General features: G+C 38.7%; 1 protein-coding gene across 19 annotated transcripts in view; it reads right to left on the reverse strand.

Annotated features, from left to right (window-relative positions):
- LOC122789306 (calcium/calmodulin-dependent protein kinase type II subunit gamma) overlaps positions 1–25,971 on the reverse strand; it is a 2,351,533-nt gene that overhangs the window by 108,432 nt on the left and 2,217,130 nt on the right. For all 19 annotated transcript variants that reach the window (XM_044056632.1, XM_044056627.1, XM_044056637.1 and 16 more), the window contains one exon: positions 9,628–9,703. In XM_044056632.1, the coding sequence (XP_043912567.1) occupies positions 9,628–9,703 (76 nt within the window). The remainder of the gene's footprint in view (positions 1–9,627; positions 9,704–25,971) is intronic.

The following is a 25,971-nucleotide window of genomic DNA, read 5'->3' on the forward strand; positions in this document are numbered from 1 at the left end:
CAATGCATTTTTGAGGTCTTAAAACCCATTTATTAGAGTCCTAAATTAATAATTTTGGGCTGGGAGATGCAGGGGTAGTTGTAACGTCTGGTGTGGGGTATGTGTCTTTAAATTTGTGTGAAGCAGGACTTGTGTGTGTAAAATTCTCACAGTCCTTTAGAAATACAACTGTATGCATTATGGACCTTTTTAAGGCTGGGATATAGCAATGCCTCAATTTTTCACAAGCTCAAGCCAGTAATGCACATCACATGTAATGCGTGATTCCAACCAAACCCTTCAGTTAAGACTAATATGGGTGACTTGGGCATATTTAATGGAGCAAGTGCCTTTACTGAATCACTATCCTCTTCCTCTAAGTAAATCAGAATAACGCTTTCTTGGAAATTAACTTTACAGAAAGGCCAGAAGAAAACGAATGTTAACAAGTCAATGTTGTCCAAGACCAAGAATACAGCTTCCAAGGGACCTGATAATATCCCTGGGTGTGTTCTACATGAACTACAAAGCGAACTGGCACCACATTTGTGTGGGCTGTTCAGTCACAGCCTCACCTCAGGCTTTGTCCCTACCAAATGGCACACTGCTACAGTCATCCATATCCATAAAGTGGAGCAACTACAGACCCTGGGAATTATCACCCCATTAGCCTGACGAGTCTGATACGTAAAGCTATGGAGTGCATCATCATGGACCTGATTAACAAAGGCATAGGAAATCTCCAAACTCTAGACCCCACACAATTTGACTTTGTGAAAGGGAGATCATGCCTGCTCAACCTGGTTGACTTCTTTGAGTCAGTCACCAGGGCTGTGGATGAAGGTAAGGCAGTGCATACAGCCTACCTCGATCTGGCCAAGGCCTTTGATACCATTCCTCACTCGGGAATTAGAGATAAACTCACCAAACTAGGCATTAATCCCTATATCACTAGGTGGGTTACAAACTGGCTCACAGATAGAACACACTGTGTGAAAGTAATAGACTCCAAGTCAGACTGTCGACCAGTCACGAGTGGAGTCCCACAGGAATCGGTCCTGGGTCCTCTTCTGTTCGGCATCTACTTCTCAGAAGTCCAGGCCAACACAAAAGGACACTGGCTGATCATGTTCGCAGACGACTGCAAGCTGGGAACCATTAACTCCCCAAGTGATGCAGACATCCTACAGAAAGGCCTCACTGAGACCAGTGACTGGTGTTGAAACCATGGCCTTAAGCTTAAGGCCAAAAAATGTGTCATCATCCCCTTTGGTAATTACACTAATTACCACATCAATGGGAGCCCACTGAAACACTGAAGGTGTTATAAGAGATCTGGGGACACAGGTTGATAACCTCTCCTTCGACCACCACACTGCCACTGTGGTCAGTAAGTCCTTCTATGTGGCATATCTCATTACCAAGGGTTTTGCATCCAGGAAGAAAGAGGTCATCGTCTCTCTCTCTCTCTCTCTCTACTCTTCCCTCATTAGACCAATCATTGAGTGTAATGCCCCATTTGGCATGTACCTCACCAGATACCTGCAACAGCTGGAGAGGCAATAGAAGTACCTCACGAAGAGGATCCTAGGTATTAAACACATGTCCTACACGGACAGACTCAAAAGACTCCAGCTATTCTCTGTCTCATATTGCCTACTTAGAGACAATTTTTGCTTGACATACAAAGCCATGACTGACTCAGCTCTGTTAGAAATGCTACATCTAAAGAAATCCCAATCCCTCCGAACCACACACTCTAGAGACCTCAACCTCATTATCACAATCAACAGAACATGCTGGAGGGGCAGGTTCCTCACCCAGAGACTGCCCATGCTCTGGAACAGACTTCCCATACATGTCAAGCAGAGCACCTTGCTGTCCCTCTTCAACAGAAATCTTGATGAGTGGATGGGTAATAGAAAGTTCAACCCAGGGATCACTCCTGTGGCTCTATTTGATACAGGCACTGGGAACTAATGTCGGGCAGCACAATGCCAGGGCACTTCTATGGGCTAGGCTTGTAAAGGCTCCAGGGCAATTAGCCTAGTACACACCTATGAGCCTATGAGTGAGGTGTAAGAGGTACCAGATGGCTCACACTCCACTAAACGAAAGGGGACAGATGATTCTTTACCAAACATCCAAAAGTCTGGTACAGAATGGCTGAGGAACATTTAGAAAGGCATAAGTGATGGCCATTACAGGAATATTAAAATGTGCAAATCCTCCATGATATAATCAAGCTACAGAGCTCAGCTTAAGGAGAAAAGCAGTGTGTGGGGATCTACATCACCAGCTTCCACGAGGAATTTTTTCCACTGTTGAAATTAACAGTACTGTTTAGTTTAGACTTTTGACATATAACTGAGATACTAAATGGAGTTGCTACAATGTAATTAGGAGAAGTTAATTTTACAGCAACCGATTTGGAAGAATCTGAATTTAGTTAAACTGGCCAAAAATGCTGAAATGAGGAATTGTTTCTTAAAGAACCAAGTAACTTCAAACTCACATGTATGTTTTAGAAATGCTTGGATTTTGTATTGCTGGCTGTGGAAAAAATAACACATTTACATTCTCAGGACTTCCCAAGAAATTCAGGCATCAAAAATATTGCCGTCTTTTCACTAAAAAAAAAACTTTTTCCAAAAGAAAAAAAAAAACATGTTTGTGTTACCAGAGCAAAAAAAGACAAAAAAAATTTCCTTTGTTTATGGTACTGATAGCTAGACTGTGCAAAATATGGGTGCCAAGACCACTGACATCTGAACAAGAGTAACAATGCTATATGCCTTTGTGTGAGTAACAACTGGTGAGTGTCTGTGTGACTCTAAATAGTACAAAAAATGAAAGCACAAATAAAATGATGACCAAATCTGATAAACAGATCAGCTGCCAAAATCCAGTAGGCAACAACTTTTCATGGGAGGGGTCTATGCTCTCTGTACCCCCCCCCCACACACACCCCCTGCATATTAAATATACCAACTCTGAGATTGTACTACAGTGAGGAAATGGGCTAATTCCCTGTTCCTCAATGAACTGCGACATCCCTGCACAATGTCAAACCCAAACACACGAACTACACTACCCCTTTGCTGTTGTGTAGTCATACATTTTGGCTAGACATTCTGCTGACTTGAAAATGCCATCCAACCACATGGTCGACTGATGCAGTTTCCAAGTTTTGAATGTAAGCCTGCTGTTATTATTACTGCTGCTAGCTTTTTCTAAAGAGAAACAAGGAAAAGGGGCTGTTCCCTTCAGTGGTCATATAACTTTAAATGGCACAGAGCCCCTTTTGTCCAATATACATACTCACTTCCCAGCTTTGTGCAGGAGCTATACTGTTCAGGATCATTCGTACAGCCCAGTGAGCTGGGCAGACATCATCTTACAGCTAATCCCCATATGTATTTCTGCATGTTGTGTGTTTTGCAGCACCTGTCTCTTGGTTATTCTTATCACAGCATGCCTCAGTCATAGACCAGGTGCATCATCCCCACCGAAATCCATCTTTAATTAGGCAACCCAAATTCATTATAGCAAGTTGTAGCCTGCTGGATTTTGGGAGCAGATCTGTTGATCAGATTTGATCATCATTTTATTTACAGATGTCAATGTATTAATTTTCGCCTTGGTTGCTGTTTCGAAATTCCGAATTCAGTATTTCGGGTTGACATTCTGAATGGCTGACCGAAGCGGATTCAGAATTTCAGTAGTAAACCACAGTAATAGCATTAATAATGATAATAATCATATTCAAATCAAATAGCAACTGCAACCCACTGAAAGCTCAGGCCAGGAACTGCAGGAGAAGCATTCCTAGCCCCAGTACCCCAACTCTGAGCAGAGAAAGAGCATAGAGGAGTGAAGCTACTCAGAATCACAGACGTGGGGGAAAGATGGATGAAATCTGAAACTCAAATGACTGTCATTTTTTTACTTTAATTGTAAATGACTTGCCACTAATTTGCCACTAATTCACTCAGAATCACAGATGTGGGGGAAAGATGGATGGTAATCGTACACATTCATCTCAGCTTCGGAAAAAATGAAAGCAAAGGAAAACAATATTTATCAAGATACAGCGAGAATCTCCTCACACAACTGCACCATGTTGCTCATGTGGATCACTGCCACAGTGCAACTGAATACATATGAGAAAATTAGAAAAGCAATGCATAAAATGGGAGGAGGATATAATCCAAACAGGCTGACATTTCCCTTCTGTCTATTTCCAACAAAGGTGCCTAGTGATTATGAGCACTGCAAGATAAATGTACCAAAAACTACCTGCTTCTGGATTAGTTATTAAGCTTATAATGCTTAGCAGAAGTGTAATCAGAAAACCAAGTAGCTGCCTTGCACACACACTGAAGAAAGACATTCATCAAGTATGTTGCAAAAGTGTCAGTTGCCATACCTCTCAACTGTACAGATTTTCACCTCATATTTTTGGTCTATTTTTCAAAAAATTGTGGTTTTCTGGCAAATTAGTGGCAAATCATTTAAAATTAAAGAAAAAACATTACATACATTTGATTTTCAGATTTCATACCATTCAGAAATCCATGCTAATGTAAAATATGTTACTCTATTAACTTTCTAAGTTTGTAAGAGGAATATTTGAAAATTGTCCCTATTTTTGGGTCTTTGTCCAGATTTCTTACTCTAAGAGGTTGAGAGGTATGGCAGTTACTTTTGTAGACTGGGTTCTAACATACTCTCGCAAGCCTTTCATAACACAATCAAGTAATGAGTGGCCTGTGCTGTTTCATTGGGACAAAGGACACAAATAAGTGTTGAGTGTGCCTAAAAAGTCCTTAGAACTGTCTGAAAAGGATCAGAGCTTTCTGTGGATATCCAGCAGATGCAATGTCCTTATGTTCTCCAGCTTTTTCTGTGCCATTCATGTATTTTCTATATCTATAGGTCTTCTTAGGGAAATGCACACAAATCTGTCAGCCGAACATGAAGTGGAACTCTCTTAAGCAGAAAATTCACTTAGAATGCAAGACTTTGTATGGGATCAGATGCTCACAATTGCAAAGGCTCTCCTGGCCTGCATGAGGCATGCCCAAAGGAAATGGAACAGATTTTGCATAAAAATCATTTTCCAGCAAAAGTAAAAGCAATTTAACAAAAAGACACAACAGAAAAAGTTTCTATGTCTGGCTTCTTAGCATCTGAAAAATATTCTGTTAATTGGAGCCCTGAAGCAGGAAACAGACCATGTGACTGAAAACTTCTTGCTGAGATATAGCATAGGCCTGTAGCAAAAAACACACAAACTGAAGATTATGTGGAATAACTTCACCTTCATTTTGTGTTGCATGTATGTATCTTCATATTGGACAAGGAGAGAATTTCCTATTTAGATGTTTTATTGGAGAAAGATAGTGAGAACAACAGGTATATTTCTAAAATTTACAGGAAGAACACTTATTCAAATACATTTCTACAGTTTACAAGCTCCCATCCTTATCATCAAAAAAAAGAGCAGTGGTTAAGGGGCAACGTGTCTGAGCTGCAAGAATGGTCTCCTTGGATACCCATTTTTTTAGATGTGTGCCACAACCTTTCAAGAATGTTCCATAAAAGGGGTTACCCTTTACACCTGCTGGAGGAATTAGTTGAAGTAGTACATAACAAAAGGCTATGTGGACAGTTTAAACCTATCTTAAATAATAAATTTTCCAATGACGACATTCCCACTAATAAGTCAAATGAAAACATAAATTCATCCCAGAATTTGGTAGAAAATAGTTTCTCTATTTCTTTTAGAACAACTTTTAATAATGACTGTAAAACCTTGAGATTGATTTTTAAATAAGAATTGGGAAACTTTGGATGAGGATGCGGCCATCAGGGATAAAACTGGGGATATATCAAAGGTAGTATTCTGTAGAGGGGATAATTTTAAAAATATTTTGGAAAATTTTGGTACTAAAGAACTAGTGAGGTCCCTTTTGATTATGAAGTGTGGATCTTGTCATTACTGTAAATATATTTATACAGATGATATCTTTTTTATCAGGGGGACACGAGTTTAAATTAAGGGGTAGATATAACTGTGATTTTAATGAGGTGATATATTTAGCTTTGTGTCAGTTATGTAACAGTTTCTATGTAGGAAAAACAGAACAAAAATTTACAGAATGCATTTACAAACTTGAATATAGTGTTAAGAAGCAAAAACTTAACAATGCCTTAGTTAAACATATACATGCGGACCCTGAGCACCATTTTAAATATATGGTTATTCATCAGATAAAGAATGACATAAAGGGTAGTCCATGGGTGCTTCAGATGGAGAAGAGAGAACAGATCTGACAGCTGCGCTTTAACACTTGCAAGTGGCCATGTCTTAACAAATTTTGTTCAATTAATTGTTTATTGAAAATTAAAGCTTTGGAAAGATAATTTTTAGAGAGTTGTACTTTGTTGACTTTTTACCCATTTATTACAGTTTTTCAGTCTTTAAGTATATATAAAAAGTGTTTAAAGTCAATTTATGGTATATTCTGCACATCATATTATTTAAATCAATGTATTTTAATGTAAGGTATAATGTGAATTGGTGTTTGGCTATGTTTATATGCTTTTAAGAGTATAGGAGGGGTTGGCTTAATGATGTCACAACTAAATGGGCACATGACGCTCTAGCGGGCTATTCTTTTTAAATGTTTTATCTGATGAGGTTCATGCATGAAAGTGCTTATGCTTGAAACAAAACCTTTGGAATGATTTAACTTGGGACAGCACTGTAAAGTTTGGCAGCTTTTTTAGTTTGTTTTTTTTGTTGAGAGTTCATATTGGGGGACGGGTCAACCATGGTGAGATATCCACAGGGCTCTGAGTGTTAAGCCAGCTGCATGTATTTCAACTGGCAGCCACTTGTATATATAGTGAACACTCCTGCAACAGTAATCGATGTAGAACAGAGGGGTGACAGCCTGCTTCCACTTTGAGAAGACATGTACCAGCTCCTGAGAAAGCTGACCAAAGAGGAGATTCCTTTTAAACTGGACAGCTACAGTGGAACTTCTGAGCTCTTGGATAAGAGAACAGGTTGAGATAAGCCATCTTGGGCAGGAATGTTCCTGAGTGTGAGCTGGAGCTAAAGCATCAGGTGAGCTATATGAAAACCCCTGAACTTCACAGATTCTTAATCTCATTGAATTCAACTCAACATTTACAATGGAAGTGATGCTTCTCCAGTACCTGATCCACTAGATACAAATGGATTATGAACAAGTGAGAGAGCTGTAACCCTGAACGCAGTACAGAAATAAACCCTCTTACAAGTCCTGTCCAGGGCTTTAGATTTCTAGTCTGGTAACTAGGTGGCCAAATACTGTGGTCTCAGCCTCCTTTGCTAGACTAAAGAGCTTTAAGTAGGGATCAACTTTCGGCTGACTGATCTGCAACTCTTTCTACTACTAAGGTGTTGAACTGACAGCCTACTTTTATGGGACCATAACAGCAGAGCTTTAGTGCTTCTAAAATGCAAGAAGTGCAGCTTTCCTGATGGTTTCTGTAGGGGATGACCCAGCATCCTCTTTTGTCCTCAAATCTATGAAGCCATTCACATGCCTAAAAGAGTCAACAAAGGTATGTTGATTCAGGGGAAGCTGCATGACAGGAGGAGTCCCAGTTCTTTTGCTTCACAGAAAGAATAGTATTTGGGTCCTCAGAATCTTTAAAGGATCCTTTGTAGGAAGGAAGTACCCGATTCCCAGGAAGCTCTAGAAATAACAACATTCATTGATTTACACCAAGATAAGCAAGATAGGCATGTGATGGAGGCTGATTGACAGGGTACTGACTCCCAGGAATACATCTTCCAAGGAAATTGTGGGAACATGTAAAGCTTACAACACACCTGGTGCTACTTCCAAGGTCATATTCTCTAAGAATGTGCTCCTGAACCTGCAATTCAAATTCTCACCTGAACTTAAGCATTTGTTTGACAACAAGGCCCTAAGCAGCGAGACCTTGTGTCGTAAGTGAGACCCCCACCACGATCCTGTGATTCTACAGACTATTCCTCAGGATCAGGTCTTTGGCCCATGATCCTGTGATTCTACAGACTATTCCTCAGGATCAGGTCTTTGGCTGTAACTGTATGCCATACTGACCACATGTGGGTGATGCCTACATCCCAGGATGCATACCCAAGGTGGGAGAGAGCAATGCCCCTCTGCTGAGCTTCTCATTATCCTCGGAAGCAGAGGACTAGCAGGAACTTGAGTGCTCACCCTCTGAGGATGAGCTAGCACCTGTAATGACCGGGGCAACATTTTTTAACCAACTTACGACTAGGAAGACAGCTCATGGTTCAACTTCCACTTCTTAGTCCCCCTGATGGTGTCCTATCAGTGACCTGGCACTGCACAAGGGATCCTCTCTCAAATTCCTGTGTGAGGAATTCAGAATGTCTGCCATCCTCCTGGTAGCAACGTAACCAGGAGTTTCTCCCTGTAGGTACCTAAACTGAACTGTTCGTTCTCATGGCAGTATTTCAAAAGTCATACTTCACTTACAGGTACTGAAGACAATGGCAGTGCAGGTCTTGGCTCATTATTTCAGGGTCACATGCACAGCATTACCATTCTTACATAGTATATACAGGGACTTCTATCCAGTTTGAGTCAAACCTGAGATCAGAGCACTGCAAGTGGCAGAAAAGAGCTGGAGGTTTTAGAGGCTAAGTGTGGTTTTACAGCCAGCATGCAACATTTGTGGTGTGGGGCACATATGGCACTGGAAAAGGGATCTTCGGAAAAAAAAAAGAACTGTGATTTTTACAGAGGATGGACCAAATCGTAGGACACACCAAGGAAATCTCTGATGCTAAATATCATTTCTTCTTGCTTCAGTGTGGATACCAAATGGAACTCCTTCCTTGCTAAGGAAAGAAAGGAAAAGTCCCTTATTCATAGTTATAGAAAGTATTGCCATAACAACCAGTAGGTAAACTGTACAAGAATGAGGACAGCATAACCGGCACGAAATACCCAGCTGCAGTCAGCCTCACTGTGGCACAAGCCACAGTACTCTGCCACGATACTGGTGTTGAAGTTTGTGTTGATATACTGCTTAACCCAAGCGGAACGTAAGAATTGTGACAAACACTGTCAGTATTCTAACTTCCCCCTTTGTGACCACAACACACTGGTAATCAGGCCACCTAAATATTTCTACATATGAGTCAGTTTAAAAACTTTTCAAAGGTCACCATATGTCTGTTTACCTTGCTATAACTGATCCTTACCTTGCATCCAAAACAAGTGGGAAGCTGCTGTCAGATGTACACCATTTATGAAATGATGTTAGGGGAACCTTTGAAATTTAGCCAAAGGGAAATTACATAGAATCAGAGAAGCATTATCCACTCCTAATGAACTGTCCGGGTCACTTTTTGGACCTTTTGTGCAAATCAGCAAACAGTACTATTGGGTAACCTTTCTTAAAAACACAACAAAGATTCTCTCATGCACAAACTGTGATACTACCTGCACAAAAAAAAAAAAAAAAAACATGCTAAAAGTGTCAGTAACGGAATCAGGATATTATTATAGCATACTTTAATGCAACAGGGCTTTGCACCAATAGTTATGTAGCATTTCTAATACTTACGTGTAAGCATCAAAGTCTCCATTGTTCACTGCTTCAATCAGTTGCTCTGTGATCTTAATGATGTCTTGCTTGCGTACTACGAAGGAAAAAATATAAGGTTATCATTTGGGAAAACTAAAATCAAGGCATTTGGAAACAGCAGATGGCTGAATGAATAAATAAAAAGGAAAGTGGCACTGACGACATATGAAAAGAGTGACCAAAGTATTATGGCACTGGCGAATCAAAGATATGACGAGTCTGCAAAGTTAGATGACAGGGTGAAATCAACACTACCTCATTAAGAGAAGCACAAGGCTGTTTTGTGTGAAGTCAAAATTCTTACTTTAGTGGAACTGTCCAGAATGAAAGGAAATGCTATATGCAAGATTTTAGAGACAGAATCAAAAAGAGCACACACCATATCTAGATCTGAAGAAACCCAGATGTACATAGTCATACAAAGCCACCAAGCTCTCTTGTCAAAAAAGTTACAAGCAAAAAAAATCTGCAAAAGGATAACATTTAACAGATGAGCTGCATATGCATAAAATTTTCCTACACATTGTTTACTTTTGACTAAAATCTTTAATGAGGTCTGCTAGATATACTAAGTCTGCCAGAAGTGTGTGATTAGAATTAGATTCCCTGGTCTGCCTGGATGGTACATTTAATTTAATGTACCAGCCATTCAGACTTCTGGTCACTAGTGCATAGACATGCACAGAGGACAGGTGCTTATATTCACCACCGTCAACTGTATTAAAACAGTCATGTCTTGTAACCATACATTTGTTTGCATTATCTACTACTGCCTTTCATTTTCCTACACTAAATTGGTCCCTTTTACAGACGCCTTGTTCTTGAGGTCATTTACGAGCCTGTGTCTGCTTACTGCTTTCTAATTAAAAGTTAATTCACTAAACTCCCCATGACAAGAGGTCCTGACTTCAGTTGTTAAACATGTCATGTCAAGTACATTAAGGGTTGTACTTTATTACCAAAGTCTACCCCGCATGGTGTTGTGGTTGGTTTTATACATATGGTCAAATCCTGCCATTCAAGGCTGTATTTTCTAAGCCATGGTCACTTTGTAATGAAGATACTACTTTCTGCAGTAATTATGTAGCCAGACCTACAGTTGTGACTTCATTTAAAAATTGAAGGAAAAAAGAAAGAGGAAAAGAAGAGAAGTGATGAAGAGGGAAGGACGAGAAAAGCTACACTAAATCTGGGGAAACAAGTCTAGCACTCCAAGTACAAATAACGACCTCTATACCCATTGCTGGAAATCAGAGAAACAAAAGGTAATGGCAAATGACAGAAGCAGCAAAGGAGAGGTGGGACAATGGCATACTAGGGTAGTGGATGTTTAGCAATGACACAGAGGGGGTGGATGCAAAGATGATGTCACAGAAAATGCAGAGAGATGCCATAAAATTCAAGGTCATGTAGGAAAAAGAACACCATCTAGTGAAAGAAGAAGTGAGAGACTGCAAGAAAGAGAGTCAGAAGAGTTAAAATGTTTGGTAAGCTTCCTCACTGCTAAAGCAGGAGAAGGAGAGAGAGAATGTGATGCACCAAACTAACAAATCCTCTCCCTGGTAACATTAGGAGTAAAGGATGACAGAAAAAATATTAAGATAAGAGAAAAACGTTTACATTCATGGTCGACCTGAATCTGCCAAAAGCAGACTTGAGGCGGAGTGATCTGAGCTTCAAAACAGAAACAGAAAATATGGTGACTAGGTGCTGGTCATGATGGGTTCAGCCTACTGGTGCTGGACTGTGCCAAAAAAGGCAGAATTCTAAACTAGAACTTAACCAAAGTCAAGGAAGTTAAGACATGTCCATATAAAGGTGCTGTTAGCAATGATAAAGCCAATGTGTGGTATAAAGTAGGGGAACGGTAGAAAACCATGGGAAAAATAAAGTAAGATTACATGAGGTGGATTTTGCAGAGCTGTCAAGAGTCAAAGATGATGCAAAAAGCTGGAGGTACACAGAAAGAGTTGAACAAGCTATGGGGAAAGGTCCAGAGATGGAGTAACTCAATGATAAGAGGCAAAGGCAAAAAAGGAGAACAGAAGGCAAAAATAGCACCATGGAGGAACCCGATAAAAATAATTTGGGTAAAATAGAGAACACAAAACAGGTACAAGTGAGAGAGGTTGAGGAGATAACATTATAAGGAGAAAAGCAGAAGGGGACAAAGATGTGGAGAAAAGCAGAAGGGGACAAAGATGTTGGGATCAGTAAAGGTGCAAATCAAAACTGAGCTGGCAAAAGGGATCAAGAGGAGGAACAATGATTTTAGAGGTACAAAGCAAAGAGGATGACAAGGACAGGATAGGCCAGGCTGAGAAACGGCAGGAAGGGCATCAAGGACGTTGAGAAACAAGCAAGCATAATGAATGACTGCTTCAATACCTTTGTTTTCACAATGGTAAAGGACAGCAGGATGCCATGCTAGGATGTAGGTAGGGCAGACTACAAAAAATGCTGGATGAACACAGGAGAGAGACGTGTGCATATGTGTGTGTGTGTGTGTGTGTGTGTGTGTGTGTGTGTATATATATATATATATATATATATATATATATATATATATGCGTGTGTTGAGACAGAGTGAGAAGGCATCTTTGAGATGTGAAAGGAAACTGAACCATGCAAGTAAAACTCATGCAGGCCTAGGGGAAATATGCAGAATCTACAAAGAAATCTCTGGAGAAATAACATCTTTAAGTCAGCAGTGTTTTGATCCCTTTATGGCCCTTCAATAAAATGTGATCCAGTTGTATAACTGTGTTAAAAGAAAACATAACCAAATTTCAACAGATTCAATGTATCATGACTCCAATCAAATGTCAGCATGCACAAGGCAAAATCCTTTAAACGTTTATTGAATTATCATGTAAGACAGGCAAATATACCTTCATGTAAAAGAAAACAAACCACATTAACATGTTCCCAGTTACAAACATTATACATCACGTATATTCTTTTGTGCAATTATCATCAATCCAACATTAAATCATGTAATCAATTCTAGTCTTCCCTTATACCTCCCTCGTTCTACAAAACATTATTCTGCATATATTGTTGTCACAATTTTCCATTTTTTCTATGTAATTTTCTCCTATCATATTTTCTAAAGATCGCACTTTTAGTTCTGGTATCACTGGTACAATATTAAAATTTTCAAATACAGTTAATGTTGACTTTGACTTCAATTTTCTAGTAATTGTTTTTTGGCAGCCACATAAATTAAACTTAACAAGGCCTTACTATGTCTACGCAATTTGGAGCCTGCATCCCAGCTCAAAAAAAAAAAAAACGGCCTTAGTTACACTCACTTCCTCATCCAATATTTCTGACAGAGTACTCTGCAGGCAATTTTAAAGTCTCTGACTTATTATTTTTATTTTATTTTACTTTACTTTTGTTGACTGGGATAGTCCGACTGGAGTAATGTCCATTTTCAGCAGAGGCCCGGGGAGAAAAGCTCCAAGACAAACAACAAGTTTAACAGTATTAATAAAAGGGACAATCAGACACGTACATATTGAATTATACAAAGATAGAGGATCAATTCAATGGTTGGTTAAGTTACATAGAGAAGGTGGCTTAATACAATCATTCATAAAACAAAACAACAGAGTAAAGATTGAGTTAGGCAGGCTTGTTACCTTGGAAAGCCATTTTAATGCCAGATGTTGTTTAAGTTTGGTTTTAAATTCAGTTAGAGAGGGGAGCAACATTATATCAGCTGGTAGTAAGTTCCAGGTTCTACCAACAGTGTTAGCAAAGAGGGAGTCACCAGCTGTATTGCAAATTTTAATGGATTGAATTAGTAGTTTGTTTTGCCATAGGGGGTGATAATATTTTTTAGGGTAGGTGTGTAATCAGCATGTAGAAGGATTTTTTTGGCCAAAACCATAAGGTTGAACTGAAGAAGGTTAGGAAGTTCAAGCCAGCCCAGTTGTAAAAGATTTAAACAGTGGTGTGTTCTGAAAGGTTGGCCAGTGGCAAACCTGGCGATGTGATTATAACAGGTGGAAAGTCTGTTAAGAAGAGATTTATTCACGTTGGAGAGAAGAGGAGAGGCATATAGAAGAGTTGAGAGTAAATGTGTACGGGCTATGGCAATCTTAGCAGAAGGGGTTAAGAAGGCTTTTATTCTACATAGTGACCCAATTATTTTGTTGACAGTTTTAATCACTTGGTTCACGTGTAGGTCAAATTTTAGTTTGTTGTCAATAGTAACACCCAGTAGTTTGGTAGTGGGTTCAGGGGTGATAGTAGTTCCGTCCTTTGCTTTTATGGTGAAGGTAAAGGCAGAGGATTTTAGAGTGGGAGTGAACAGGAGCATTTTGTTTTTTTTTTGGGGTTTAGTAACAGTTGTCGTTCAGTAAACCAATTTTCTATGATATGAAAGGTGGACTGGGTTAAATATTCCAGTTCGTCAGGGGAAGAAGCAGAACAAATCAGGGTGGAGTCATCTGCATATTGGATGCAGTTGGCATGAGGGATGACAGTATGAAGGTTGTTAATAAAGATAGAAAAGAGAAGAGGCCCAAGTATGGACCCTTGAGGGACTCCTAAGGTGGTAGGTAACAGGCTGGAGAGCTTATCCTGCCAGATGACAGCCTGTTGTCTCCCAGTAAGATAAGAAGTGAACCATCGAAGGGTATTGTAGTTGAGCCTATGATTCTGCAGGGAATAAATCAAAAGTTGGTGATCTACCATGTCAAAGGCCTTTGACATGGTGATCCACCATGTCAAAGGCCTTTGAAAGGTCCAGAAAGAGGGCTGAGGATATGTGGTCATTGTTACGGTTGGTATTTATGGTGTTGGTGAAGGCTAGGAGGGCAGAGGTTGTACTATGATGTGGACGAAAACCATGTTGGGCATCAGATAGGAGATGATTAGGTGATCCATAAGTTGTTTTTGTATACATTTTTCCATGATCTTTGCTAGTGGGGAAAGTATGGCAATTGGTCTGTAGTTAGAGAATTCTGTGGAGGATCCACCCTTGTGTAATGGGATAACATAGGACATTTTCCAAATGGAGGGAATTTTGGCCTCGAATCTAGTCCTGTTGATAAGTATTGAGACTGGGTAGGCAATTACATCAGCTGATATTTGAAGGTATTCAAGCAGGGAGTTGGTCGGCCGATAGTGTGGTGGGCTTTAGTTTTTTGATAAGTTTGCCAATATAGTTTGTGGGGACTGGTTGGAAACTGAAAGTGGGAATGTTCAGATGGCTGGCATTGTCAATGTTAGGTGAGCTAGCGGGTAACTGGTTGGCTAGGGTTCGTATTGTTTCAGTAAAGAAGTGGTTAAAACTATTTGAGACCTCCTCAGGGGAATTGTCGCTGGCAGTGGCTGGGGTGGGGGTTGTGGTTTTACCAGGGTGAAGGAGATTATTCAGACCGGCCCAAAATTTCTGAGGATTTCTCTGATTGGCTGTTTGTAGATTAAAGTAGTATTGTTTTTTATCATTTAGGATGGATCTTTTGGTCTCATTTCTGGTTTGGCAAAATTCAATATGATCTTTGGGAGTTTTGGTGGACCTCCATTTGGCCCAGAGTTTATCTCTATTGTTGATTTTTTGTCGGGACAATTTAGAGAGCCAAGGTGCATTTTTCGTTTTTGTTTTCTTAAAAGCTGGCAGGTGCATGCCATTCTAGGATTTCAAGGAATTTGTTGTTGAAGTAGTTGACTGCATCATCCAGTGGGAGATGAAAGAGTATTGACCAGTTACAGGAGTTCAGTTCCCTCTGAAATTTAGCAGGGTCAAAGTCTTGTTTGTTTCTGACTTTCTGATTATACTCTCAAAACATAAGTTCCCAGATAACTTTCTACTTATCATACCTCCTCTGGTTGATAAAAATATGCCTGACCTGCATATATAAAACTACAGGGACTAAAAACAAATTCACTGCCTGTATCTTGCTATCCATATCCATAAACAAGAGCTTTCAGTTTCGCAGTTTTTGTATTATCTTCTTTAGTCTCTTCCAACATATACTTAGCTGCCATAACAGAATCCTTTCTAATCCATACTCCTAAGTACATTTAATTTTATTGTGTCCCCATGAATATGGGTATTGCTGAACCAATTAATGTGTGGATATTTAGTTTACAGCTACACAAGCATTTGATTTCATCTTCATTAACTTTATATCTTGCAAAGACATGAAACCGTCTCGGAATGTTCCTCAACACTGAGGTGTCTTTTTCTGATTTTTATCAGTTGCAAAATAATGTTTGCAAATAAAGCCAATTTTTTCTTGATTACCATACCAATTATATCACTGAATTTTTAAGTCCCATAAATTCTTTGCCAATGGCTCTAAATATGAAAGCAACAAAGGGGAAAGGGGACATCTGTGCCCAGTTCAGACACAACTTATCAGAAAGGAACCATTCCAGTTTCACTTTTGCCTTTGATCCCGCATAAATCCTCCTAATTAACCTTATTATTGTAATAGGAAATGAAAACACTTCCACTTTCTTAGACATAAAAGTCTAGCTTACTCAAGATCCACAAACAGCAACAGCAGTATTTTTGCACATTCTGCTAACCTCTGGATCGGCACTGTTCTATTTTGCCAAATGTTTGTCTTCCCTCCCCAAAACCACACTGACAAGTTTGGCAAAACCTTTGCCATTCTTTTAGGTATTATGGACAAACAGTTCAAAATCATGATATAAAAATGAAATGGGCCTATATGAAGTGGTGTCTGATGTGTCTTTACTGTCTTTAGGTATTGCAGCCACCACAGCTTTCTTCCAGGACATTGGCGTTTCCCCTCCTTTTAAAATAAAGTTAAACAAAACTGTATCTTTATCTCTTTCTTCCCTCCAAGCTTTCAAACTTCCACATGAATTCCATTTATGTTCTTTCTTGATTTCTATATTTCTCTGCTTTATATAAACTTTCATATAATTTATGAAATATCTCTAATACCGCTACGGGATCTCTCATTATTTTTCTCGTTATAGGCTCCATAAGTTTGGCAATGACCCTTTCTACTTTGTTTCCTAAGTCTTTTGGCTAAAGTTTTTTTGTGGTCTGAAATTATCATCAAAAAACAGTTGCTTAACAGCAATATTTCTACACTTATGCACATTATCCAGATACTCCTCTATTTTATTTTTAGCAATGCAGTTGCACCTCTTCTTGTTCTGTGAGATTCCCCTTATTCTGCAATATGTTAATGTTTGTCAGCCCTTCTACATAATTCTTGTTACTTCTTAACCATAATCCTTTTTCTTTTATTTCTACCCCATGTTTAAAACTCCACTTTCATTTTATCTTGCTCACTAGCTTGAACTTCTGAAGAAATAAATTAATAACATTTGAATAATTTCCACTACCCATTCCTTAAATTCCTCTCTTTTTTAAACAGGCGGGGAAGTGTTAGTGTCCCATTTTTTTCTTCATTACCCTGCATATTTATCTTAGTTGTTATTGACGCACTATCTGAAATAGTTTTTGGATGTGTGTTGAACCTTTCAATTAAATGCATGTGTTCCTGTGATATATAATTTTTGTCTGGTCTAGCCCAGTTATTGTACCTTGGGGAATAATAATATGCAAACTCTATTTGAGATGCTACTACTGAATTCAATTCTTCCATACCAAATATTTTCATACATTTCTTCAGAAATATACCCACTTTTGTTGTATTTTCTAGGTCCCCCAGATATATCCTCATTGTTGCAAATCAAGATCCAGTCCCCACCTATAAGTAACATTCCCTGCTGAAAGCTGCTTATTTCTCCCCAAATTTTCTTAAGCTCCATAATGGCATGCATTTATAGTCAAACTAAAAACTGCTAGTGTAATCCTCCCTTTCCAGTAGTCCATGACTACCACAAATCTACCATTATTATATTTTTGTCAATTCTTCTGTCACTGTTGGAGGTCCTTTAGCAATTAGTATAAGTACATCCCTTTTCCTTTGTCCCTGATATTCTGCTGAATATCCATCCTGAAATCCTTGCTTTATTAAATCCACATGTTCACGTCTTTCCAAAATGTGTTTCCTATAGCACTGTTATTTGCACTCTGTATTCCTTAATACAATTCAATACTCAGCTTTTATTTATACCTGTGAGACCAGTCATGTTCCAAAATAATATGGATAGCGTAGCCATTCTGAAGTTTACTGCCACCTACTACATATGACAGCTTTTTTAAATGTCTATTTCCAGCTGTTGTGTTATATGCCCCAACTGCTTGGCAGGTGGATCCTTCATACAGTTGTTTCTTGTCATAGCCATGTGAACCCATGTCAAATTTTATAAGAGATTTTGCTTTAATGAAAACCCTTTAACATTAAAAAAAAAAAAAAAAAAAAAGAACCCCCCCAATAACCTATTAACTTAAAACAAACACACAAAACTATGCATCTTCAAATAATGATGTTTAACCATGGTGATATGAACAACTGTCCCAAATAGACAGCTTCTCCCACAGGTATTACCTAACCTAAATTTAAGGTTATCCTTGCCAAGTTGTGTGTTATAACCTGTGCTCCTACTTACACTAACTGCTGTCTGTCTGTCCTTGTCTGCTCTTTTTTCTCCTTCCCTTCCAGTTGTTAAAAAACAGATTGTATGCTTTCAGAAAACATTAACTTTTATCCTTAAGGGAAGAAAATGCACTGGCTATCTTTAAATAAAACAAAGTTATACACTTTACTAATAAACATATTGCAGTACTTAGGTACCAGGAAAGTTGCTATCTCTTATTCACTTCCAATAATTTCATTTTTTTTTACAAAGCTGCTTGCCCTTGTACCTTTTAATTTTACTTTTCTCTCAGAAAACAGTGAGAACTCTTGAGATTTATTGTCTGGACCTAGTCAGCTTGTCTATATGGAAATGTAAGAACAGAATGTACAGTTGTTAAACTTAAAGTGAATATTTATTTGCAAATGGAAAACTTTTCATTATGTTCACTGTATTCTCCTATTTTTAAAACCTGCATGCTTACATAAGAAGCTTATCAGATTAAGCCAAGGGCATTAATCCTGACATTCTCCTATGCAAAATTAAGAGAAAATATCTTAACTTTGCATACGTTACAATCAGTGCACTTTTACACCCCATTCCCCCCAACAGCCTACAACTGCAGCCTATTAACTTAAGCATGCTTTTGTCTAGCCCTTCTTTCTACACTGTAAAATCAACATTTCTTAAAAGCTAAAAAAGAAAAAAGTATTTTTCTTTAGTATCATCAGAGAACACTCACTGAAAATGCTTTACTTTATAAAATGCAATTTATATCATGAAATGTTTTATACAAATATTAAGAATAAAAATTGTTTTACTTCGTTACTCCCCCCCCCCCCTTTTACTGTCTTTCCAAGCATTAATGACATGAAGTGGGGTGCATGGATTTCAGTCGCCCCACAAGTTTAACAAAGTCAGCATAAGTCCAATCTTTCCCATCCACTTTTTCCTTGTAAAACCATACTTTATAAATGTACTGATGCTTTACAGTCTCACATTTACTAATTTCAATGTTGCTGGCCTTGTTCATTTCCATCTCCCAACCCTAAACTCTAGTTCAAATCCAAGGTATTTCCTGATTCTTCTATTCAACTCCTGCGCTTTTTTTCTGTCTTTCAAGCATTTTCCTTTGGAACACTGAAAAATGTTTCACTGGCAAATTCACTTTATGACCTTTATTATCAGAAGGATGAGAAGCAAATTCCCATTCTGTTTGAGGACTCATTTTTTGTTCGACAAACTTTTGTATTTCCTGCTTAGGCTGTTCTGCATCAAAATTACTTTGATCCTCCAGGAAAAAAATATTCTAAAGACAGCTGGATGCAGCAGCTGGAAGCTCATTTGCCTTGCAACATTTCTTGATTGCTGGGATAAATTTTCTTCTCTTCTGCCTGGTGCACAGTAAATAATCATTTCCCACAAACACTGTACATTAATTTTATGTCTCATCTCTGCTAATGGTCATTAAAGAGATAATCAACCAAAATCAGCAGTAAATGAGCAGTACACGTGCAAGAGATAGAGACATGCCCAGTGCACAACCACCTTCCGTCCACACCAACTTCATCAGCTGGAGATATCCTTTATGACAATCTCTACCTTACAACTTCAGAGGAAAGCAGATTATGTCAAAGGCATGTGATTTGCAGAAACCCATGCAATGGCAGACTTAAGAGTACTGTGTCTCATCCATGCAACAGTGAAAATGTGACATTAATATTTGCTTCTAAGAGTAAAAAGCTTGAAAGAATACCTAGAGAATCAATTGTCTTCTTTAATAACTGATCCACAAAGTAAGAACACTAAATCAATATTAACGTATGACGTATGAATTAGGTACAGTATATGGCAACCTCTACTGAGCCGACCACCAGAGGTATATGCTTCCCTTTTACTTAAGTACTTAAAACTTGACAGCTTTACCAAGGTAGGATTCTCTGACAGCTCTACATAACTAGTGCTAATTAGCTTACATATATTTCTAATCTCTTAAACCCAGACTTCACACAATATATTGCAGCAAAACCTTGAATCCTATAGTTTTTTTTGTCAATACTATAATGAACAATGCTACACTGTTTCCCCTTACTGAAAGATGTGCCATTGGCATACTGGTCATCCTCCAAATTGCACATAGGTGTGTGTGTGTGTGTGTGTGTGTGTGTGTGTGTGTGTGTGTGTGTGTGTGTTGTGTATGTGGGTGCATTTGTCTCTCCATGCACACAAAATGTTGGTCTAATGCCTCATGTGGCACATATTTCCCCTACTTTGCACCAAGTCCCCTATAGTGCTGAACTGGACTAAGCAGGTAACTGGAGAATGCATGAATGAATTCTGACCTGTGTGCATTGCATCTGCAGAACCATAATGAGACCTAACATACTGCATAATCTGGTCTATCATCACTGGTGTACTGTGAAGAAATATGAAATTCTGGCTATGTACCATCTACTACTTAACTAATGAAAGACTTTCATAACTGCATGTGGCTACTTTGGCACAAGCACCAGTGAACATCTGATGTTAACTTTACAGCTGCTCCTCTTCTATCCTGGTTACTAATAAACCAGATGCAACTCGCAACTGCACCTCATCCCCATCTGTACACTATTTAGTTACCTCAAGCCTTACAGCTTTTATAATGTCATAATAAGAACTGTGTCAGTAGCTTCTTTCCACTTTCATACTTTATGTGATCTGTTTCCATTTCAGACCAATACTCAACAAAAAATATAACAACCCATAACATAGTCCAACACAATTCTGAATGAATCCAAATGAATTTGCTGATCCTATTGTTTAAACTCCGATTAGTAAACAGTGACCAGGAATAAGCAAATTATCAGCAGGCCATCGGGTAATGCTAAGTCCTCAAAGGACCAATTTCCTTCTCTGCAGAAAGGCTGGTAAAAGATGCCTGTCAGTGAGCACAAACTGACAGACACACTGCTCACTCCCATAAAATGATAGCATGAAAGGCAATTATTACAGGTCAAGCACACAGGGTAACTATCATAAATTTTAGCAGTTTTACTAACAAGCAAGAAATGAAGCCATGGATGAAAGTATGTTTTATGAAAGACATTTATTAAGGATAGAACATAATGATCATTAAGAATGTGTGCATTTTAAGAGGTTAAAGCAGCAGAATTACAGGGTCTCGCTTCAAAATCTTTTTAGTCCAAGACTTATGTGTTATTCATTTTTGACATTAGTGAAGTTAGTTAATTTTTGCCAAACTGGATTTAATTACATGGTTCAAAAGCTAATACATCTGATGAAACTAGTTTTTTGAAAAAGTCTAAGGCAAAAACTATCTAGGAAGATGTTATATTCAGTTATGGAATTAGCTATACCCATTGAATCTGTTAAGTGACATTACAGAATTTTCAAAATGTTACTGCATTTAGCTTGCATCCTTATGCGGTTGAACAGTATTGTTGCATACAGATATAGATACAAAATTTTTTTTATGAATAACTTTTAAATAAAACAGTCATGCTAACAACTTACCTAAAGACAGCCTTTAATAAATGGACTTTACATTTATTGATAATTTCCTGCCATCCACTCCCCTTTTTTTACTGCCTTTCTCCATTCTAAGAGGGCACAGCTGAGGAATTTCTGTAAACACTGAATCATTTACATATGGCTATTATCTAAAAAATAGACTTAAGAACAACACTCGAATCATTTACATGACTCTTATCTAAGCACTGCACTTATTTACGAGTCACACTTTAGCATAATTTATTAATACATATTTTTGAATTAAATCATAAGTTATCTAAAATTTCTGCAATTCAATGGAAACAAGTGACAGAATATTTTGTACAGTGATCAAGTTCAGATTATAACAGTAATCTACTGTTATGAAATAATACGTTTACAATATTTGTCTATTACTTCAGATGCATTTTAAACCTATGACCACGTATTAGCTACTAATGTTATGTTTAATTTTATAGTAATAGCAGATTGTGTATTGTGAGTACTGTCATAGTTCAATATTAAGATACATTATTTATATTTTTAATTGACTGCATAGAATTTTAGTAAGTTTTACATTAGTCATGGTTTGCTAGGCAAGAGTATATTTAAGTTACAGCATTCTTAAGTGAGGATAGCTGGTATGGTATGATAATCTTTATTTCTTGTCACTATCCCCAATCTTCCCTTCCATTAAAAAAAAAACTTCAGTTAATATTCAGATCATGAATCCCTGGATATAAGACCGCATATTTTGCAAGCAATATATATCATTATAATTTCTATTTCTTTTTATTCCTCAGTTAGATAAATTAGGTTCAGACACTGAACCTTAATAGATGGGTCTACTTTGTTTCATTGAAAGCTCATTTCACTGAATTTGAATTCACCCTGAGCAAATTGCTGAAAGCTCAAATTACTGAAAACGCATTTTACCAAATCTCATTTCACTGAAGTGAAGTACTGGCACTGTGTAGAGTACTGTAAGGCATGTAAAAGGTATACGCCCATTTCCCCACTGTAGTGCGATCCTGGAATTAGTATATATAGTTAGGGGGGGTGTGCGGGGTTACCCCATAGTTTGGTTTTATATTATATTTCACTAAAGGCTTCAAAACAATGCATTTTAAACCACAGACATGCATACTTATGACACCAATGACTGTTTCCAGAAGACAATAAATACCCAAACTAACTGGGAGGCTATACCCCCACACACCCCCAACCTTTTAACTGCTGAAGACAAAACAGTTTTAAATAACTAAGGGTAAACAAATCATATGGGGTTGATGAGCTACCCATCAAGATATATAAAATGTTGCTAAACATCGCAACAGAATTTTTAAAAGATATTTGCTATTTTTTTTTTTTTTTAAGTTTAACAATTCTTTACAAATCTCACACACAAATGTTATAGTTTCTGCACTGCCACAACCTGGTAAGGGCTGATATGATATAAATAATCATTCTATTTATTTACTTGAGTAATTACAAATGTTCTATGACACTGTTAGCAACAGAACTGAAAACACAACACCAAAAATAATTCATCCTAGTCAGTATAAATTTATACAAACGAAATGCAGTGGAGAGTCAATTATCTGAACTAACTGGGGCCTAGGGTAGTTTGGATAATCAAACATACATTGAACTGGATAAAAAAAAGTCTAAAATCTTGTTTTGTCTGCATGTAGGGAATACACCTTTCAACCATTCAGCGATTCCAGTGGAGAATAAAGAATATTTTTCAAACGTAGATTCATAGATTAGTACTAGGCTAACTGTCCTCGGGGACCATTTTAAGCCTAGCCAATTACCCCATGTGAGAATCAAACCCTGCACCTTGTGTTTCTAAGGTAAGCACCTTAACCATTATGCCAACCTCCCACCTTGAGGTGGGAGACCACGAATGGCCCAGGAGCTCATAAACATGCAAAAGCAAATACATCTAACGTTTACATATTCAGACATGACTTTTTCTACCCAAAATCTTTAGAAGACTGCATTCAGATAACGGACGTTTCGGATACTTGACTCTACTGATAAAAAGTACAGTTTTGTACCTACCATAAATGTAGATGTCCGAACTGGATAGCATCTGCAGTCATAACAAGTGGGTTGTCCTGTCGTCAGGCAGCCCTGCAGTCGGCCGGATTCCAAAGTCCGGGTCCGGCTTCGGCTGATGTCGCACTCCACCCGACGTCATCTCTGTTGGTCTTCGGGTATAAAAGCACCAGCCGACGCCATTTTCCTCAGTGTTTCTTGCCCCAGATGCCAGTAGCCCTCTTGCAGGCTAAAATTTGGATAGATGCCAATGTTTCCAAATAGATAGAGGTAAACACAACAATAAGCATGTATGTACATATATACAAACAAATACACCATAAAAGACTCCCCCCCAACAGCTAGCTATTAGGAGGGTAAACACCCTAGGAGTACCACAGAGGGGAAGGAGGAGGGTAATCCTGACTGCAGATGCTATCCAGTTCGGACATCTACATTTATGGTAGGTACAAAACTGTACTATGTCCTTCATGGATGCATCTGCAGTCATAACAAGTGGGTAGAATACCATAGCCAACTAGGGAGGAGGATAAAAGTAGATTATGGTGTGTTTAGGATCCCTTGCAGTACAGCAGTGGCAAACCCTGCTCGGGATCTGGAATATAGAGGCAAATTATAATGCTTGGCAAATGTATGCACGGAGGTCCAAGTAGCCGCCTCAATAATGTCTTTGGTTGCCACTCCTCGTAAGAAGGCTGTGGTAGTGGCTGTTGCCCTTGTAGAATGAGGTCTTATGTTCTGTGGAATTGGTTTTCCATGGAAGGAGTAACAGTATCGTATGCAATTTCCTATCCATTTGGAGATTGTCTGTTTGGAAATAGCTTTTCCTTCCCTTCCTGTTGCATAGGCTACAAAAGTTGGTCAGTCTTTCTGCTATTTTTGTTCTGTCCAAGTAGTAGCGTAGCTGTCTATGTACATCCAAGGTATGCAGTATTCTTTCCCTCTGTTTTGTGGGTTGGGAAAGAAGGTAGGTAGGTGGATTGCCTGGTTTAAAGACACTCTGGATACCACCTTGGGCATAAATGTAGGATTAGTCCTCATGGACACTCTATCTTGGTGGAAGATTAGGAAGGGTTGCACTGCCATTAAGGCCTGTAGTTCTGAAACCCTCCTTGCTGAAGTAATTGCCAGTAGGAAAGCAGTTTTCCATGACAGGTGTTGTAGGTCTGCTGTTGCTGCTGGTTCAAAGGGTGATAGTGTCAACTTTTCTAGCACAAAGTTTAAATCCCAAGCCAGTAATGGTGGTTTCCTTGGAGGTTTTACATTCTTGATTCCTCTGAGGAACTGCCTGAGCAAAGGGTGCAAAAACAGGTGGATCAAAGCTGTATTCTGCTGAAATAGCTGATGCATGTATCTTGATGGAGGAGTAGGACAGGCCTGAATGAAGAAGTTCGGCCAGATACTCCAGAATGTTAGGAATATCTATGTTTGACACATCTTTTCCTCTTTCCGTACTCCAAATGACAAACCTTTTCCATTTTCCAGCATAGTTCCTTCTTGTTGAAGGTCTGCGTGCTTCAAGAATAATGTCTTTAACTCTTTGGGAAAGTTCTGGATTAGCTGCTGCTATGTGATGTTCCATGCAGTCAGTTGCAGCGTTTTAGGTTTGGATGTATGATGCTGTAGTTGTTCTGAGTTAACATCAAAGGCATCAGGGTATTGGCCACATATTGTTCGAGACATGCTCTTCAGTAGTGGGTACCAGTGTTGTCTTGGCCAGTTTGGAGCTATCAGGATTATCCTTGGACGTTCTTCCTTGATTTTTAGTAGTACCTTGTGTATCAAAGGAAGAGGTGGGAATGCATATGCTGTTAGGCCTTTCCAGTTGAAGGAGAGTGAGTCCACTTTCCATGCTAGTGGGTGGAATGTCCTTGTGCAGAATTTTTGAGCTGGTGATTGAGAGGTGATGCGAATAGGTCTATCTGTGGCATTCCCCATTTCTTTGAGATGGTCTTGAAGATGTCCGGGTGCAGCTTCCATTCGTGGGCATCCGAAGTGGTTCTGCTTAATATGTCTGCTAGAGTATTGTCTTTCCCCGGTACAAATATTGCCTGTAACTGAATGTTGTAGCTGAGTGCCAGGGTCCACAGCTCCAAGGTCATTCTGCATAGGGGGTATGAATGAGTGCCTCCCTGTTTGTTGATGTACCACATGACTGTGGTGTTGTCTGTCCTTATCTTCAACTGGCCCTCTTTGAGAAATGGTTTGAACTTTTGGATTGCCAGTTTTACTGCCAGCATTTCCTTTAGATTGATGTGTAGGTGAAGTTGATCCTGTGTCCAC

This window comes from Protopterus annectens, chromosome 14.part0 (assembly GCF_019279795.1).
Source record: "Protopterus annectens isolate FY-2018-M chromosome 14.part0, PAN1.0, whole genome shotgun sequence".
In the NCBI taxonomy this organism is placed as follows: domain Eukaryota; kingdom Metazoa; phylum Chordata; order Ceratodontiformes; family Protopteridae; genus Protopterus; species Protopterus annectens.